Raw genomic sequence first — 17,348 nt, forward strand, 5'->3', positions numbered from 1 at the left:
GTATTGTGAGAGGTGAGCCACAAAGTCTCCAGAGTCCATCTTGGAGTACTGCTAATCGGTTCGGCTTTCTTGCCTTTTCTACGATCTCACAAGTCGTAGAGGAGAAGGTAATACTATATCTTTGACAGAGGCGAGCAATTGAGATGAGAGAGTATTTAAGCTTTGGAATATATAGAGCTTCAAGTTCCAAGACAGCACCTGACTGCAATCGAATCTGAATGGTGCCACGAGCAACCCCTAGCAATCAGCTTCTATTACCAATAAAAACTGGAACCGGTGCCAGAAGAGTTTTGATCGTATGAAATGCTCTTCTGTCATGAGTAAGATGATCGGACGCTCCACTATCAATGATCCAATTGGCCTGCTCCAGGACAATCGAAGCAGTATCAACAATGAAGGCATTTTCAGAAACATAAGATGCAATAAGAGTCTCTTCATTGTGATTCCTGGAGATGCGACTAGGCAGTGATGAATGGGAATTGGTTGGATGGAGAGCTCAACTCCTTCACTCAGCTCTTTGTTTGATAAAGCAATTCGCTTCTCAATAGCCTCTTTTGGTACAATAATTACACACTAGCCCAGATTGTCCCTCACGCCTTTGGTTTTGACCTCTACCGAAGTTGATGTTGCTGTATCTTCCTCTATTGTAGATGCGGTTGCACTGTGAACCTCGTATCCTTCCTCGACTCGGAGTTGAATAGGTGATGCCTGCAGCAAGTGCTGTAGTCAAGGCTCCAGCTGTGTTTGATCTACTCACATCATCTTTTCTTTCTCTAATGGCTTGTTTCTTCTGGAGAATAGCCTCCACGAGCCGATCGATATCTAGGTCTGACTCAGAGAGTACTCGATCCATGGTAAGTAGGTACTCTTCTGGAAGGCGAGAGTTTAGAAGAGACACAAAGGAGTTTGGCGAGATTTTCATATCAGTACCAAGAAGTCTTGATTGTAGAGACTTCATTGCCAAAATCAGGTTGTTAATTTGCATCCCAGGCTCAAGATGCAGGGTGAAGAATTGACGCTGAAGTGTTGACCGTCCAATTCGCGAAGCAGTAACGTCATACTTTTTCCGAAGTGAAGCCCACAAAGCAATAGGACAGTCAAGGCCACGAATGTGTTGCTTGGCTTGTTGGGTACAGGAGGTAAAAATCATTCCAAATGCGCGATTGATTTTATTTCGATATTCGGCGTAGGCTGACTACTGATCAGGTATTGGAGGATTTTTATTTTCGAAGATGACATCGTAGGTTTGATCAGCTCTCATAAAAGCTTTAAGGTCCTCACTCCAATGGTAAAAATTCGATTCGTTAAGCTTTTGAGTCGTGCCGAATTTACTAGTAAAATTCTCTACTGTACTGGTAGCGGACGAAGAAAGTTTCGAAGTTCGATCGGATGTTGACATCATGGCAACAATTGCAGGAGAGACAGGCTGGAGCGAGTAAAGGAGCCAACTGGAGTTATGCAGAACCCGGGCTCATAACCTGTTGGAAATTGAGGACAACAGACAGGATAAAACCGGTTGTCGTTGCAACAGTAATGACTGAAAGGTGGGTTTTACGCAGTGGACTGAGTTGGCTCTAATGGTAATGAGAGAACCTTGTATTGTATGTGTGTGAAGAGTAGAGAATAAGGAGTGAGGAGAGTTTCATACAAGAGGTGTGGAGTGGAGTTCATTGTCGACTTGAGAGTTGAGAAGGTTAGGAAGAAAAGAAAAGAAAAGAAATAGAAAAGAAATAAGGTGAAAACTTTTCACTGCTTACACGTCCTCATCTGAGAGGTACGCACACCACTGTAGCCTCCAGTCTGAGCTACGGGTACTTAACTGCCATTCTCAACAGTCCGCCTTACGTGCCGGCAAGGTAATAATAATATTATAGTAAAGCGGCTAACGTTTTGGGAACCAAAAGCCTTGGGGAAGGCCGGGTAGATACCAAAGCCCCTCTTTTCCGACGCGCCATGATACTGGTAATGTCAAGCATAAGGCTACACAGGAATACAAATAGGTAAAAGGTGCCATACTAGTGTATTTAAACCGTTTCAAAGATACTGTAATGGAGTTGTAGGAATCAAGAAGGGAAGAAAAGCAACATAAGTGATACCTGATAATACTGATAGTTCCCCCCCCCCCCCTCCCCACTCTTGCCACCACCAGAGAATTGCCTATAGTATAATCTAAGACTGCTAGTACCAGTGGGCAGAGTGGATTGAGCCCACGTTACCAAACTTGTGATACCCAATTACAATATTGAATCGATGGATATGTTGGCACTCAAGCGTGACTAGGGCTTGTTATACTTATCGACCTCCTCAGCGATCAATATCAATAGCTTCTTCGACATGAGATTATTCAACATTGGGTTGTATTGGAAATTGTGTATGTGGGATTATTAGGAATATATCCATGGGTTGTTGCCTGGGTGGAACAAAGATCCTTCCCATTGTCATGCTTTCTCGCATACGGTACTTCTTGTACCAGGAAGTGTTGCCATAGTATTATATCATATGATACCTCTTCGTTACCCGTGCATGACTCAAATTCCGGCAATCACCCTGTTTGTTGCATTGCCCGGTTGTCCTGTCTTTGCGGTTTCATTCCGTATGTCAATTGAGTAGTTCCTCAGCCGGTCCTATCAATTCCGATGTTTGTGTTTCCCCAGAAACGTCGGTGAATGACATTAACTGGTTTTCGCAATTTCCGTTAACCTTCCGGGTTAAACTTATCACGGACTGATGCTGCGATTTACAGGGACATTGGAGACTTGGCCGGGATAACATAGTGAATCACAAGAGCCCTTGCAAGTAACTTTACTGTAACCCCCCCGCTGGTTTGGGCTGTTCGGATGATGGATCTGGCCATTTAGCGAGTGATATTTTGTGAGTGCTTATTTGAGCGGATAAGACTGCTGGGATGATATCTATCTATCGTACATTACTCGCTGAAGCAGAAAAGGCCGCCATTGCTTCCGGGTACAACTGCATAAGCAAAATTGGTCCCGGCACATGGATTGATTGAGATACTTTCAGCTGTTTTTCCCCCTAACATACTTCTGAGAACTCGTTCCAGAGAAGAACATATACAGGTATATCATCAATAATGGCATAGTCTATCTGTGGTCGAGCGGCTCATCCACTTGCTCATCCTGCGGAGAGGTCTACACGACTTGCGCGATTCTTGGCTGCGCTCAGGTTAGTTGTTTCACCTCCCCGGAGGATTTTGGTGTTTTGGGGATTTTTTTATTCTATTCTATTCTGGTGAGTCCCAGAATTGTTCATGGTACAGTACCCGTATCGAAAGATGGTGGTATCATAGATCTGGAGTCTTTACTGGTGGGGTGTTGGTGCTGTGCTATTACAATGCGGTAAGGCGATGGGGGGGGAGCATCCCATGCCATCCTCTGCTCGAGTACGCTGGTTATCGGTATAGGTATGGTATCGTGAGGCATAGGTGTGTTATGGCAAAGTTGTGGCGCTTCCGCCGGGTGTATATCTGTAATTTCCACACCACACTCAAGATCAGCCCTCAACAGGTGTTGGATCTCACCAACGGGGTTTGCAATTCTGTTAACTTGTCAAGCTAAACCTATCCTGAGCTGGCAGAGATCGTGGATTTCTCTGGACGTCAGTGTGTTGCCGGCAGCACGGTAGACGAATTGCCCATTCAAATACTCTACGATGCTGGTGATGGGGCCGATCTCCTTAACATTATTGAGGCTTTCTAAACTCTTGGGGGACAAAGTGGAATTGAATTTTTTGGTAGTCGGGTAGAATAATTGATGGGGAGAAAGAGGAGAGGAAAGAAACTGCTGTTTTGGGTAAAGTTTTGTCATTGAAGGAGAGGCACCAGGGGTAGCTTCACTTTTCCTACTGCCTCACGAATTCCTGAAGCCTCAACAAAATGGGGGATATCATATAACGAGTTTGGTAAGACCCCTCTCACCCCTGGGCTATGTCCAGGCATCTAGCCAGGACTGCCTGGTGCAGTCCGCAAACATCCTATTGTATCATATTGGTTATTGGCGGTTAACCAGCCAAATATAACCCATGTGTCCCAGTGAATTGTTCTAGCCCAATACCACTCAACGAGCTATGATAATTGGGTTGCGAGACTGGTACCGGTATCAGACCAATATGCGGGAGCCCGATAAGCTTCATGCCTTACTGTACTCTTGCGAAGTTGTCGTCCAATTAACCCGATACTGTATCACACCCGTGCGGTGCCAGCGTGGTGGATAGAATCGCTCAACTTTGAATGGCGGATGCTCCTCAACAACACCTATCCGTGGTGCAAGGCTATTCACTGATATATTAGAAACCAGAGAATTAGGAAATAGAAGCGGGTTCAAAAACATCAAGCTTCGATGAGGCTATGGGTCCGAACAAAGGGCGCGGCCGATAGGACAGTGATGCACCCGATTGATCACCAGTAATGACTCAATTAATATCCAGACATCTTGAATTGACTGCTTTATTCGCGGGTATTGGCGAAGTGAACAATCAACTCGCAATTAACCGATAATTAGTGCACGAGTTGTGAGTCACAACCTCGATGATACAAGTACGATGACTCTTGCTGCATGCAGCCTATTGGTTCAATCGCCTTTTACTGCATATCCCGATGGTACGATATCCCTGTGATCACGGGATATTCCAGTGACAACGCGTTCCTGGAAGGACGCGTTTGACTCACGCGGTGGTCCACCATTCTCCCATAAAGCGGAGAGGGGAGACGCGTTGATTGGATTTTTCATCATTAAAATCGTCCACTGGTATTCATAACATACCGGAAGGAAGAAAGACAGAAGATAAAATTATTCCTTTCTTTGACACCCTTTACGGGCCAAAAATATGATGAATATGCCTCTCAAATCCAAGATACCTCACCTGGCCACCCCCGTCCCACTTCCTGATCGGCTCCCGGAACTTCCCGTCCCCCCCACTAAATTCCTTCACCACGTTGAGGCAAACCCGGGCGTTCCTGTTCGCCAGCTTCTTGAACCCTTCATCGAGTATGAGACGGCCCTCCGTGCCTACTTTGCTCAGGCTCCCGATCACCAGTTTGTCAAGGGCGATGTCAACCTCATCTCATTGTTCGAAGATGGGAATGATAGCTTGCTCAAGATCCGTGGGAGGAAGCTTGATGAGAGTCCGGAGGAGCAGAAGAGGTATATTGTTCCTCTCCAGGGGAATATAGGACTTTTACTGACCCCGGAGTTAAAGATATGTGATGCCATTAGGTGAGAAAGACCGGAAATCTGATGGGGAGCCGGCATTGGTCAGTTCATTGGAGAATTTCAAGAAGAACTTTGCTATCTTTAGTGAAGGGGCTTTGATGAACCTTGATTGGAGCCATGTTGTTGGTCAGTACCCCCCCGGATCATTGTTACATTCAAGGGCTAATGTTGCTTAGCCGCTGGTTCGTCCGTCCTAACCCCCCTTCTATGTACGCCGGAAGAGCAGGGTAAGAGCATGAGGTTGCTCCGCGAGTATTATCATGATATCATTGCTCCCGCCTCCGACATTGATTTGTTCATTTATGGAATTGAGGACCCGCAAGAGGCCATCGAAAAGATGGCGGCTATTGAGAACACCATCAAGGATAACCTTATTTGGGAGACAACGTGAGTTGTATCGAGCACGTGTGGCTAATCAGGCTAATTCAAGTTGATCAGTACTGTGAGAACGAAGAACACCATCACCATTGTCAGCCAATATCCGAACAGACACGTTCAGATAGTCTTGAGGCTGTACAAGAGCATCTCTCATATCCTTACCGGCTTCGACGTGAATTGTGAATCTACCTGCCACTTCCAAGTTTCACCCTTATCCTTCAAAATATTTACTAACAGCATATCTTAAGGTGCATGTGTTGCTTATGATGGTGCTCGAGTTCTGGCGATTCCTCGTGCGTATGTGCAATATGACCATTCATCCCTTCGACGAATCCCTTAAAGCTAAAATTTGTTGTAGTATCGCGGCTGCATTGACCCAATGCAATGACATTGACCTTACCAGAAGATCTCCTTGTGACTCGCCATTTTTTTTTTCCTTTTTGCTCCCCTTCTTTCTCATTTTTATTCTCCGGGCTCTAACAGTGCATCAGCATATGAGAATCGTCTTGCCAAGTATTCCCGTCGAGGGTTCGAGGTTTATTGTCCGTTCCTAGACCGCTCGCGCATCGACCCAACCATATTCGAACGATCGTTCAGTAGAACTGTCGGTTTAGCTAGGCTTCTCGTCCTCGAGGCCCTTCCTGAGCCGGAGGGACGAGATGCATATGTACGCCAGAGAAAGGAGGAGATGGGACGTCCGGTGGACCCTTGCGCCTCGTCCTGGGTGAGGGGGGGGCGGGACAATAAAAAACAGGGGGCGGATGAGGATCTCGCTGAATGGGACTTTGAGGATGTGTCAAATTACGAGAAATTCTCAATTCCTTATGGGCCAAGTTACGACGCCAAGAAGTGAGCTTCTCTGATAATTTGCAACGGACATTCAATTGACAAAGGCTAGAATTGAGAGGCTGTTTATCAAGAGGGACCTCCTATTGAACGCGGAATGGAACCCCCGGAATGCTCCCCCTCACCGCACAGTTCATCTTCATCGACACCCTGTATTTCTCGGCACTGTTAAAGGAGTGGTTGTAGACTGCTGCGGCTTCTGCCCGGATCCATTAAACGATGAAGAGAAAAAAGTACAGGAGCAGGAAGACGCCACGTATATCCGTGGAGACCTCAAGTTCCTCAAAGACGACCCTGGAAGGCAAGAGATTGGTAGCTTTTACCCACTCGGCCCAGAAGATTATACCGAAATGGCATATGTCGGAAACACGGAGCGATTCTGTCAGGCTATTGTTAAAAATGACCTTGAGTTCGTCATGTCTTGGTGCGCTACGGAAGAGGGGAAAGCAAGCATCAATTGTCGGGACTTTTGTGGCCGAACCCCATTGCATTTAGCCGTGCTGAATGAGGGTACCCTAGTCGAAATTATACAGGTCTTGGTTGACGCTGGTGCAAGGCTCGTGGCAAGAATCCAGGACGGACGCACAGCGCTCCACATTGCGGCAGGGAAGGGGAGGGCTGATATCATCACCGCTCTACTCAAGAAGAGCGAAGAGAACGAGCATGGAAGAGACTTTAGGGATAAAAATAGGAGAGCTACGGAAGGCTCGCGAGCCAGAGAAGTCGGTGCTGACGGCGACGAGAACATGTCGGAATCGATCCACTCACAGTCAGATTTGTCTGGCGAAGAATTTGAGTACATGGGAGCTGGGACTGCGTCAATCGCTGCAGAAACTGCCACTGATGGCTCCTACGTTAGAGTGAAAAAGGATAAAGAAGAAGGCGGACCGGTGGAAGGGGTGATCGATGATGACGATGAGGATGAGGATCAGGACGATATATATGATATTAATGTCATTGATTGGGATTACCAAATGACACCCCTCCACCATGCTATCGTTCGTGGTCACTGTAACGTCGTTGAGCTATTGGTTTCTGACTTTGGCGCTGATCCACTTATCCCTATGAAGATCTTTGAGAGGATGTACGGGAGACCCAAGATGCCGAAAGCAGCCGTACTTGTCCTCGCTCTTATTTATCAACTCCCTAAGGAAAAGCAAGCTGAGATGGCTACTACGCTTTTGAGGGTAGGCGCAAGGACTTCACAAGCTGACAATTTCTCCAAAGCCACTGGATTACTGCATGCAGTGATGCATGATGCAACGCCTGTTTTGGAAAAAATGTTTGAGCTCGATGGCCTAGGGGCGACAAGCGTTCTCAATCAAGTTTCCGCTCACAACGTCCAAAATGAAGTGACTACACCCCTTATAGCAGCTTTGAGAAAAGCGGGGGAAGGTAAATCACTCGATATCGCAAATTACCTTCTTGACAGAGGTGCAGCTGGACATGTCAAGTTCGACGAGTTTCACCGCTACTTGAAGACCCGTTACAACACAACTTACCAAGGACATAATACTAACCATTACTACAAGGAACTCAAACAAACCATCGAAATCTCCATCGAATGCGAGTCCGCATGCGCACTCATACCACGCCTTATAAAGGCAGGGGCAGACCCATCAACTATCGCTTCGTCTACAGCGACCCGATGGGACTTCAACCAGGCCACAGGGCCACTTCAAACTCCAGGTGAAACCGTTCTTGACCAGTTACGTAACAAGATCGAGGCATACCGCAATTTCCTCAACGCGGAGCCGGAAGTGGTCGCTGTTCGGAGCGAAGAGCCGCTCCCCGCCTCTTTCCTTGATAGCTTTCCAGAAGGGTCCTGGGAGCGATTCACTGCTGAATTTGCTTGGAAGAGAGAAAACAAGGCTCGAGAAATTAGGTCGGGAGGTTTTGGGCGACAGCCTACGAGATTCGGGGTGAGTCGGACGGCAAATACGAAGGAGGAGGTTGAGGGGCTCCTGCGATTGTTCGAAGAGACTGAGAAGGTATTACTCGAGGCTGGGGCAAAAACTTTTAAAGAGTTATATCCGGAAAGGACACTGGTTCCGCCCGCGGTGCAACCCGCACTTCCTTTTGGCCTAGTTAACCAGGGTGTTGGGGGTCTATTTGGCGCCCCAGGAACCCCATCCCCTTATGCGGTGCCTTTTGAGGTCTCAATCGCCTGTCAACGGGATACACGTGAACGGTATAGCGAATTATTCAATGCAATTTGGAAAGGAGATCAGGAAACTGTAAAGACTCTTACAACAGGCCCCTCCGGAGAACCCCCTATGCCGGCTCTTCAAATTTCCGTGAGTAGTCGGGGATGGACCACACTGTGGGTAGCTATCTACCGCCGCGATTACGCCATGGCTAAACTAATATTAGAAATCGTGAAATCTCAATACGAGGAACCGGGCAAAAAGCAAGCCAGAAAGGCAGTTAGGATCAGTATACCCGGCGACAGCGATGACGATGGCGCTGAGCATTATCTCCAAGAGACTAGCGACGAGGACTTTACTCTTGAAGATGCTGGTGCAGTGTCTGATTTCGTCAAGTGCAGCGTTTCCCCACGTGACTTTATACGCCAGGGCTCACCCCAATTAGATGAGCTGCTGGGTGAAGAGGAGGAAGCCTCACTCAGGAAACAGAAACTATTTCAGGTAAGACTGATACGGAAATTTCCCATAGAGCTTCTTGAGCTGATTGTTGCACCAAAATAGTGGCTGGGGGGATGGACCATACTTTCATTCTCAATATACAAGGACGATTCAGAGCTCTTTGAATTCATATTGTCAGCTGTAGAGGAGTTTGGCGGACTCGAGGCCGTCCGCCGATACATCCTTCCGTTCAATGGGCTATGGCGGTATAACGGCTGTGCGCATGTCAGATTGGCACTTGCCCTAGGTCGGATATGGGTCCTAGAAGAGCTGATGAAGCGCTACACCTTTGGGATTCACTATAGTTCATTGAGGGAAAAAGATCCCGAGGTCCAGAATGCTAAGCCCAAGTATTACCAAGGCCTTGTAGTCAACGGCACAAGAGCACGAGTGCACAACCCATATGAAACCTCCTCACCAGACACGAAAGATGTCCAAAAACCACTCCAGTTGGCGGCATACTTTGGAAATCTTGACTCGATCAAATGGCTTTTGAGTGATCGGCCCCGGAGATGTCTCGATTCGTTCATGGACCTCAACCCCCAAGATGAGCGTGCCAAGTTACTGAAGAACCAAGGAGAAGCACTGCCAAAGTTATTCAGAGAATCACTTGGCTTGGACAACAGAAATCTCCCGCATATCTGCCTGTTAGGATGGGCTGGGCCTGATCCAATGGAGGCTTTCCGGTTCTTGGTTTCACGTCCCGGGTCCCTAGACTCTCGCACCAGCTCTGGTCTCACACCCGCATTGTTCGCGGTTGCCCATCATCGGATTCAAGCAATCAAATACCTCCGTCAAGAGGATGTTGCCGCCGATTTTTCCACTCGTGACTTCATGGGCCGAAATGCTCTACATTTAGCTTTTTGCAATACCAGCGATTACCCTAATTTGTTAGTCCCTATAATCGAAGAAACGGTGGGGCTTCTCCCCGAAGATAAATTGGCAGATATGTTCTTGCAACGCACACGTCGCCACGGGCGCACTCCCCTTGCGCACCTTCTTGGCCAACTACTTTCACCTCCCATGTCCAGGGGCAGCCAGTTCCACCTTCTCGGTATGAAAACCCTTCTCAAGTACTCCAAGGGTAAAGAGTTGGGGCTTTTCGACTCCGAAGGGAATCTCCCGATTCATACTGTAGCTACACCCCCTCCCTTCCCCTCTATCCTCTGAGACTTCATGCTGACATAGGGGAATTACTAGGTTCTCCGAAGAAATCTGGCGATCCCCGCCCGCCTGCTCTTGTCCCTCAAGCCAGAACACATAAACACGGAAAACGCCTCGGGCCGCACCCCACTGGAGATCGCAACGAGCAATTACCTCACAAAGATCTCCCAAAAACCCCAAGCCATACACGCCCAGGGTTACCACGGCGGGATCTTTAGACCCCGGCTCTTTGGTTTCTCCCCTTCAGAGGACAGCGCTTCGGAAGTCTCAGAAAATGGGGAACCACCGGAGAAAATGTATGATGTGCCCAACGTAGATTCCGCTTTCAAGCTCGCATGCAAGGCGGCTCAGGAGGCTAGGTGCGGTAGGACGTTAGTCAGCCTACTCGAGGCACGGAGCCTCGTGCAGAGGTTGCAGGGTAGCGATAATCTACCCGTCAGCGAGGAGGAGGAAGTGGTATATAGGGGCCAGCGCGAGGTGGAGGGGCAGTTCGATCCTATGTGGGCGGTAATGTACTAGTAAGCTAGTAAGTTGTGACACTAGTGATGTTGGATGAGATTGGTTGGTTGGTTGGAAGGGGCTTTCTTTGTATCTCGTCTATTCCAATTTTCCTCGTGAGGGTTTTTCATAATATTTACCGCACATAATAGTGGTACAAGTACCGTATGAGAGTAATGATCACAATTTATCACTCGTGTATTAGAATCAGGAAGTTGCAGGAATGATATCACGGAAAAGGGAAGCAAGCGATCAAGGTATCAAACCAAAACCCTCTTCACGTATACCTGACCGCCACGTGAAGAGCACACATCTAAACCACCACTGGCATTTTTCCCCTTCTCCGAATCACTCAAGTGCCAACCAGATCCACAAATTTGGCCTTCCCCCCTCCCTCCCTCCCCCTCGATACCGACAGATTGCCCAACCTGCGTAGAAGGAAGAAGAAAAAAAACCCCCCACCAGCGCTATCATACAAAAATCCGGAGAAATAAGTGATATACCCCTTCACCGCGCCGAGACCTTAAATTTGGGAAGGGTGTAGATATTATACTTGGAGTCATTCCTTACCATTGTATTTGACGGTAATTGGGTAGAGTGTATGATGCACACCTACCGCCAAAACCCCGATGCTCAATATACCTACTACAATTAACTCTCGCCCACCACGCGACAATAGTATAGTCCGTTTCACAAGCGGCAGTACCCACAGCGTATCCTTCATACTACAGGTATCGTAGAAGTGATTGGGCGATCCGAGTTTCTGTATTTATCGTAGGGGGGATGGATGGATATATATACTCGTCGCTAGTTTTGTTCCTTCTTGCTTCGCTCGATCATTGTCCAATCGAGCGGAAAATATGATATGGTGTTGTAAAGGATATCGCACACGCACAAAAAACGTAGAGCGGCTCCCAAGGGAGGAGCGAAAGTTGAACCGGTATCATAACCCACGGAACGCTTTTGGTTTTTTTTTTTTTTGGTGAAGGGAGGTGCGGTGAGGGAGGTGCGGTGTATGGTGTGTAGCGTGTTTAGAAAGTGAAGGGCGTTAATGATAAGCCCGTCGCAATGTTTGTCCTGGCAAACACTGATATTCGCGGGTGATCAGATGAAGTTACTGTGCCGGGGGGCTGGGGGGGTTGGGTTGAGCTCTGCTGCAATAGGGCAGGAACGAGTGTGTAAGGATGAAGATCTTGATCGGCGGTTATAAACCCTTGTGCCGCTGCGATAACTTGTCTTTATGTTGGAGGAAAGTGTATGATACAGTTTGACCAGTACGAGTACATAATAGATTTCCGGGGAGGGTGTGTGTGTACTAGTATGACATGTGTATCATAATACCATATTACGCAGATCGCTAGCTTGATGGGTGATGCCCGCAATGCGATACTTGACTCGCGAATCCTTGATAAAATTGAATAGACATTTTTACAGCAAAAATCTGCCTTCTTCCCATTCTACATCCAAGTAGTCACATACAACCCCCAGCATCCATCCGCTTTTGTAGTCCCCCGGTAGGTAGAAAGCCAAGGAGGAAAAGAGAAAAGAGAAAAGAAACGCCTCCAATTTTATATAGTACTCACTCACTCACCCACCCACCTAAGTAAAGAAACAGAGAGAGAGAAAGCAATAGATAGATATCATACCGCAAACCATGCAAAGGGGAAAGAAGGCTAGACCTGGATGGGATCGGTAACTTTTTATCAAGAATTTAACATATATTATTTATGAAGCAGAGGCGAGTGAGACGCCACCACCAAGCAAAGTGCCATCTGGGGCGCCGGCCCTAATACCGTCGACGGTTACAGTGACCGCACCTGCTTGGATGAGTGCTGTGCGGAGATCATCAATCAGGTCATCGACGCTAGATCGGCGTCAGTATTATTAGGAAACGGAAACTTTAGAGGGAGGGGATGTGGATACTCTTCAATTCCGACACAGAGTCGGATAATATCTTCAGGCATCTGTCGTTCTGCCCTTGTCTTTGCGTCGATACTGGCATGACTCATGCGACTGGGAGGGGACATTAGCCAGATCCCGAAAACTTGGAGTAAGTGTTCCTTTATATATACCACGGCATGGAAATCAAACTATTAACACATCCGAAGCTGACACTGATAGCCCACAGACGGGCAGATTCCACAATCTTCTCGCTTAAGTGAGTATCACCGGTTTCAAAGCTCAAAACTGCGCCGGCACCCCGAGCCATGCTCCAGTGGAGGTCATACTGCGGGTGGCTCTTAAGACCCGGATACCTAACTTTGAACCCACGGTCCTCCAGAAACACTGCAATTTGCTGTGCACTTGCTTGTTGTTTCTCCATTCTAACACTAAGAGTCTTGACTCCTCTCAGCAGTAGCCATGAATCAAATGGCGAGAGCCCACAACCCGTGGAATTGATCGTAAAGTATAACCTTTCGCCCAGCGACGGGTCATTAGTTGCAATCACACCTGCCATAAGGTCGTGATGGCCCGAGAGATATTTGGTTCCAGATTCGCAGACAATATCGGCGCCGAGGTCCAAGGGATTCTGCAACAGGGGGGAGAGCATAGTGTTGTCCACACAAACAATGGCACTGGGATTAGCGGCATGCGCCAGCGAGGCAATACCCGGTATATCCGTAATCTTGATGAGTGGATTTGTTGGGCTTTCCAGAATGACCATTGTGGTTTTTAGTGTGAAGGTTGCTTTCAGGGCGTCGACATTGGAAAAATCTACATGGTGGACAGTGATGCCAGCATGTGTAGAAAGGTATTTCAGTAGTCTGTTTGTGCCTCCGTAAAGATCGTCACCGGTGACAACCTCGTCTCCAGGCTTTAGCAAACGGGTGATCACATCTAGAGCTCCCATTCCAGAGGAAACGACAAGAGCTTGGCTTGCAGACATGATCTTTGCGAGGTGGCGCTCTACGTGCGATCTGGTTGGATTTCCGGACCGTGTGTAATCAAATGAGCCTCCCCCAGATGCAGATTTTTGTTTAAAAGTAGCAGACTTTCAAAGATTCACTGATCAGTGCCTAGACAGATGACTGAGATCCAAGGGGGCAAACTTGGTATATAGGCACAGACGACGCATCGTACTGATCAGAATTTTCGGTGTAAACGAGTTCCGTAGCCAGAGCATACTTTCTCCCATTTGTGGGGGTAGAAGGGGCTGGCGAAGGGGGAAAGTTATTTCCGGAGTTATCAATCTTCGAGAAAGCCTTCGAAATTGAAGAATCAGTCGGATTATTGGAGCCTGACATTGTGGGCAATGGGGGGTGTCAAAGGTGCCACGAAAACAATAGGTGATGGTGATTCTTTGACAAAAGGTGCTGGTAAAGAAAGGTAGAGGAGGCAAATAGAGAGAAGAGAATTCAGGGTCCAAGGTTGAAGGGCAGCAATTCAGGATCCAGCTACAAGAGACAGGTAAAGGGATGATTTTCTCCCGTGACACAAGCCGCGGCAGGGCGAGGAATACCGTAGTCTAGCGGTAAGTTAAATTTACGTGATCCAACGTCTTTCTTCTGTGCGACTCGCGGGGAAGCACGCAAATATTGCCTCTCCCCTACATCCTCCACGGTGACCGGATTATCTAATCTCACTCCATCCCACCCAATCTTATCTGATCCGGCCACCCCCCAACCTAGTCAAATCGGCGGAGTAATCGCGCTGTCCGGCGCGTCTCCCCAAATTCGCAGGTTACTCCACTTCATTCCTTGCAGTCTGCTGTATCATACTTCTGCTGGCTGCTATCTCCGACCGAGTCATCGTCGCCAATAATGGCCGACGATGAATGCGCCAATCCGCTCCTTCTTGGGTTTCTGAGGGACTGGTATGATACTGCAAGGCAACAAAACTCCAAGAGAGTTACTACGTATTTACATATTCCTTCTACCTTTAGAGTCAACTTAATTCTAATAAAGTTATAGCTACAGAAATGCCTACGAAGCTATGAGGGTATGTCCGATACCCTTTCAGCATCCTAGTGAAGCGATCCAACTCAAAGGCCTTGGGCCAGTTCTCTGCGAGAGGCTAACACAAGCTCTGCGAATCCATTGCGAGGCCAATGGTCTCCCGATGCCGAAAAAGGCAAAACGGCGTTAGATTCCCACCCACCCATGTTTGACTATTTGTACTTGAGTATTAAGAACCTGACGGACGTCCTAAATAGGTCGCGCTCGTGATGACTTGGACGGAGGGGAGAGCGCCGCTGGGGAAGGATCAGGAGCTGCCCCGCCACCGAAGAAAAGACGGCCAACCAAAGCCTACATTCCCAAGAAACGCACCGGCGCATATGCGCTCCTATACGCTCTTTACAAGGGTGATGGAGATATGCTGACTAAAACGGAGCTCATCGACCGAGCGAGACCGTACTGTGATTCGTCTTTCGATGCTCCGGCCGAGGCGGGAAAGTTTTACACTGCCTGGGCCTCCATGAGGACTCTCATAAGCAGCAACTATGTGTATTTCAGTGGTAACCCGAAGAGGTATATGTTGACAGAAGGAGGGGAGGAGGTCGGGAGGGGGATTCTGGCTGCCGAAGAGGGCTTGGATCTAGGTCTTGGGGACACCGATGGCGGTTTTGGGGAGGCAGCCCAAGTTGGAGGTCCCACAGCTAGAGGGGGTGCGACCGCTTCAGGTAGCGTTCCTAGTTCGAGGTCGAAGAGAACCCCTGCCGTGCGTAATACCTGGGGCGGAGATGGAAGTGAGGATAGCAGTGATGTAGCCCCATCACGTCACCGACGCCGGGCTGACCCGAGACATGAGGAGGATAATAGACCTATCTTGCGAAGAATATTAGAAGAGCCAGAAGCTAATTCTAGGGCATCTGAGGATGGCCTTGAGCTCAGTGATTGTGCAAGCACACTTGGGAGGAATTCCATGCCGCTTTCCCAGAACACCGGACCAATCAATGATGGGAGACGCTTGCCAGTAGTTCCGTCGGGATCTCAGACGCCATCCGTAGCTCCGTTGCCTCGCACTTCCACCGAAATCGACTTGACGCTCTCCCCGGAGCACCCTTCAGCTACTGTCCTGACACAGAAGAGCAAGTCGAACGCCAATATTCCAGCTGTCCCGCATAGGCACAAGATTGGAAATGTCACGTCCCAAGCGTCGTCAATTACATCGGTCGATCGCGGTGCACCCACATCATCACGGCCGCAATCTCGTGCGGGATCTACGACTGCCTCTCGTGCTGCCTCTGGCAGTAGGTCCACATTTCCTGACTTCTCACCCGAAATAGTGAAGGCAGGATCGTTCACTGTTCATTTGCTCCTGGACAACCGGGAGGTCCGTACGAAAAATGACCGCGACTATATTCAAGATAATCTTAAGACTTGCGGCATAAACCCAATCACCCGACCACTCCAAGTTGGCGATGCAATGTGGATTGCCTGCGAGAGGGGTGGTCGTAATCGTGAAATTGCTTTGGATCACATTGCCGAGCGGAAAAGACTTGACGACCTAGTTGCTTCTATCAAAGATGGGCGGTTCCACGAGCAGAAGTTCCGGTTAGCGAAGAGTGGTTTGAAACATGTGATTTACATTATCGAGGATTTCACACTTAAAGAGGCCGATAGAGCAATGCAAGACGCTATGAATACTGCGATCAGTTCTACACAGGTTGTCGACGGATTTTTCGTCAAGAGGACAGGCAAACTGGATGACACTATACGATACCTAGTCAGAATGACGAAGAAGTTAGAAAAGGAGTACGAGGTAAAAACCGCCCTTAGACGTAGCCCGACATGCCTTCCTAACCAGCCTCGCAGACCAAGGATTTGAGCCTGATCCCAGACAATCTCCTTGACTCGAGCACATACCAAGCCTTTCGCAAGCACCTGAATGAGAAATTCCCCGAAAAACAGTTCAACATAAATTACTCTATTTTCTCAACCTTAGTCTCTAAGAGCGCCAGCCTGAACCTCAGAGACGTATACCTGAAAATGCTTATGTGTGTTCGGGGCATTAGCTTAGACAAGGCGCTCCAGATTCAAAAGGCGTATCCCACCCCCATCGAACTGGTCGAGGCTTATGAGCGGTGTGCGAGTGAGGATGAGATGAAGGAGATGATCATGAAGCAGTCCGCAAGCGCTCTTGGAAGGAAAAAGGTCGGACCGGCTGTCTCGGCAAAGGTGGCAGAGGTATGGACTGGGGTTGGGGCCCAAGCGGATCCTGATGAGGAGGCTGAAGATAGTGATTAGGTAGAACTAGTGTATTTTTTTCATTTCCTTTCCCTTTACGGAGTATGGTTAGGCATTCTTAGTTGATGCTAGGCTCTAGTGTCTTCACTTTTTCTCCTTCATTATATTTGGTCTATGCATTTCTAGGAGCTTATCTCTTATAATCATTTACAGGTGCTATGCTATCTTACTTTTAGAGGTACAAAAGTACTAGCAGATTATCGCCACTGCCGGTAGCTCAAAAAGGACCCCGAGTGCTGAATTGTGACTTCAGAAACACGAAAGCAAGGAGTGCTACTCGTAATTTTTTGACATTTGTGAACACAACTGGGTCCGCATATGCAGCCAAGACTAGCTGCATGAGACCTGCAGGCAAGTACTTTTGAAACAATGGGAAGTTGAGAAGAAGGAAAAAGATACAA

At 48.1% G+C, this 17,348-nt stretch overlaps 3 protein-coding genes; 2 read left to right on the forward strand and 1 right to left on the reverse strand.

Annotated features, from left to right (window-relative positions):
- Nucleotides 1-4,851: 4,851 nt before the first annotated feature.
- GSTUM_00006345001 (uncharacterized protein) lies at nucleotides 4,852-10,879 on the forward strand (the record flags this gene model as incomplete). XM_002838534.2 has 10 exons in its annotated part: nucleotides 4,852-5,159; nucleotides 5,215-5,354; nucleotides 5,405-5,615; nucleotides 5,667-5,785; nucleotides 5,855-5,903; nucleotides 5,965-6,020; nucleotides 6,098-6,455; nucleotides 6,505-9,100; nucleotides 9,161-10,231; nucleotides 10,298-10,879. The coding sequence occupies 10 exons, from the start codon at nucleotides 4,852-4,854 to the stop codon at nucleotides 10,778-10,780; spliced, it is 5,391 nt and encodes a 1,796-aa protein (XP_002838580.1). The 3' UTR covers nucleotides 10,781-10,879.
- A 1,255-nt stretch (nucleotides 10,880-12,134) lies between these two features.
- On the reverse strand, nucleotides 12,135-14,165 carry GSTUM_00006346001 (uncharacterized protein). XM_002838535.2 has 4 exons: nucleotides 13,810-14,165; nucleotides 12,832-13,751; nucleotides 12,683-12,772; nucleotides 12,135-12,623 (listed from the first exon to the last, which is right to left on the reverse strand). Exons 1-4 carry the CDS (start codon nucleotides 14,002-14,004, stop codon nucleotides 12,485-12,487), a joined length of 1,344 nt encoding a protein of 447 aa, XP_002838581.1. The 5' UTR covers nucleotides 14,005-14,165; the 3' UTR covers nucleotides 12,135-12,484.
- A 214-nt stretch (nucleotides 14,166-14,379) lies between these two features.
- Nucleotides 14,380-17,133, forward strand: GSTUM_00006347001 (uncharacterized protein). XM_002838536.2 has 4 exons: nucleotides 14,380-14,615; nucleotides 14,671-14,840; nucleotides 14,913-16,462; nucleotides 16,516-17,133. The coding sequence occupies exons 1-4, from the start codon at nucleotides 14,521-14,523 to the stop codon at nucleotides 16,945-16,947; spliced, it is 2,247 nt and encodes a 748-aa protein (XP_002838582.1). The 5' UTR covers nucleotides 14,380-14,520; the 3' UTR covers nucleotides 16,948-17,133.
- The last annotated feature ends 215 nt before the right edge of the window (nucleotides 17,134-17,348 follow it).

Source organism: Tuber melanosporum (assembly GCF_000151645.1).
Source record: "Tuber melanosporum whole genome shotgun sequence assembly, scaffold_26, strain Mel28".
Lineage (NCBI taxonomy): Eukaryota > Fungi > Ascomycota > Pezizomycetes > Pezizales > Tuberaceae > Tuber > Tuber melanosporum.

Bases quoted from the DNA above. Each gene is read 5' to 3' on its own strand.
- GSTUM_00006346001 (XM_002838535.2), bottom strand. From the start codon at position 14,004: ATGTCAGGCTCCAATAATCCGACTGATTCTTCAATTTCGAAGGCTTTC. The intron at 12,773-12,831 runs GTATATATAAAG...GTCCCCTCCCAG, and splicing joins AGTTTGATTTCCATGCCGTG to TCGCATGAGTCATGCCAGTA. The intron at 12,624-12,682 runs GTATCCACATCC...ACGCCGATCTAG, and splicing joins CTCTGTGTCGGAATTGAAGA to CGTCGATGACCTGATTGATG.
- GSTUM_00006347001 (XM_002838536.2), top strand. From the start codon at position 14,521: ATGGCCGACGATGAATGCGCCAATCCGCTCCTTCTTGGGTTTCTGAGG. The intron at 14,616-14,670 runs GTATTTACATAT...ATAAAGTTATAG, and splicing joins AACTCCAAGAGAGTTACTAC to CTACAGAAATGCCTACGAAG. The intron at 14,841-14,912 runs GTTAGATTCCCA...CGTCCTAAATAG, and splicing joins GCCGAAAAAGGCAAAACGGC to GTCGCGCTCGTGATGACTTG.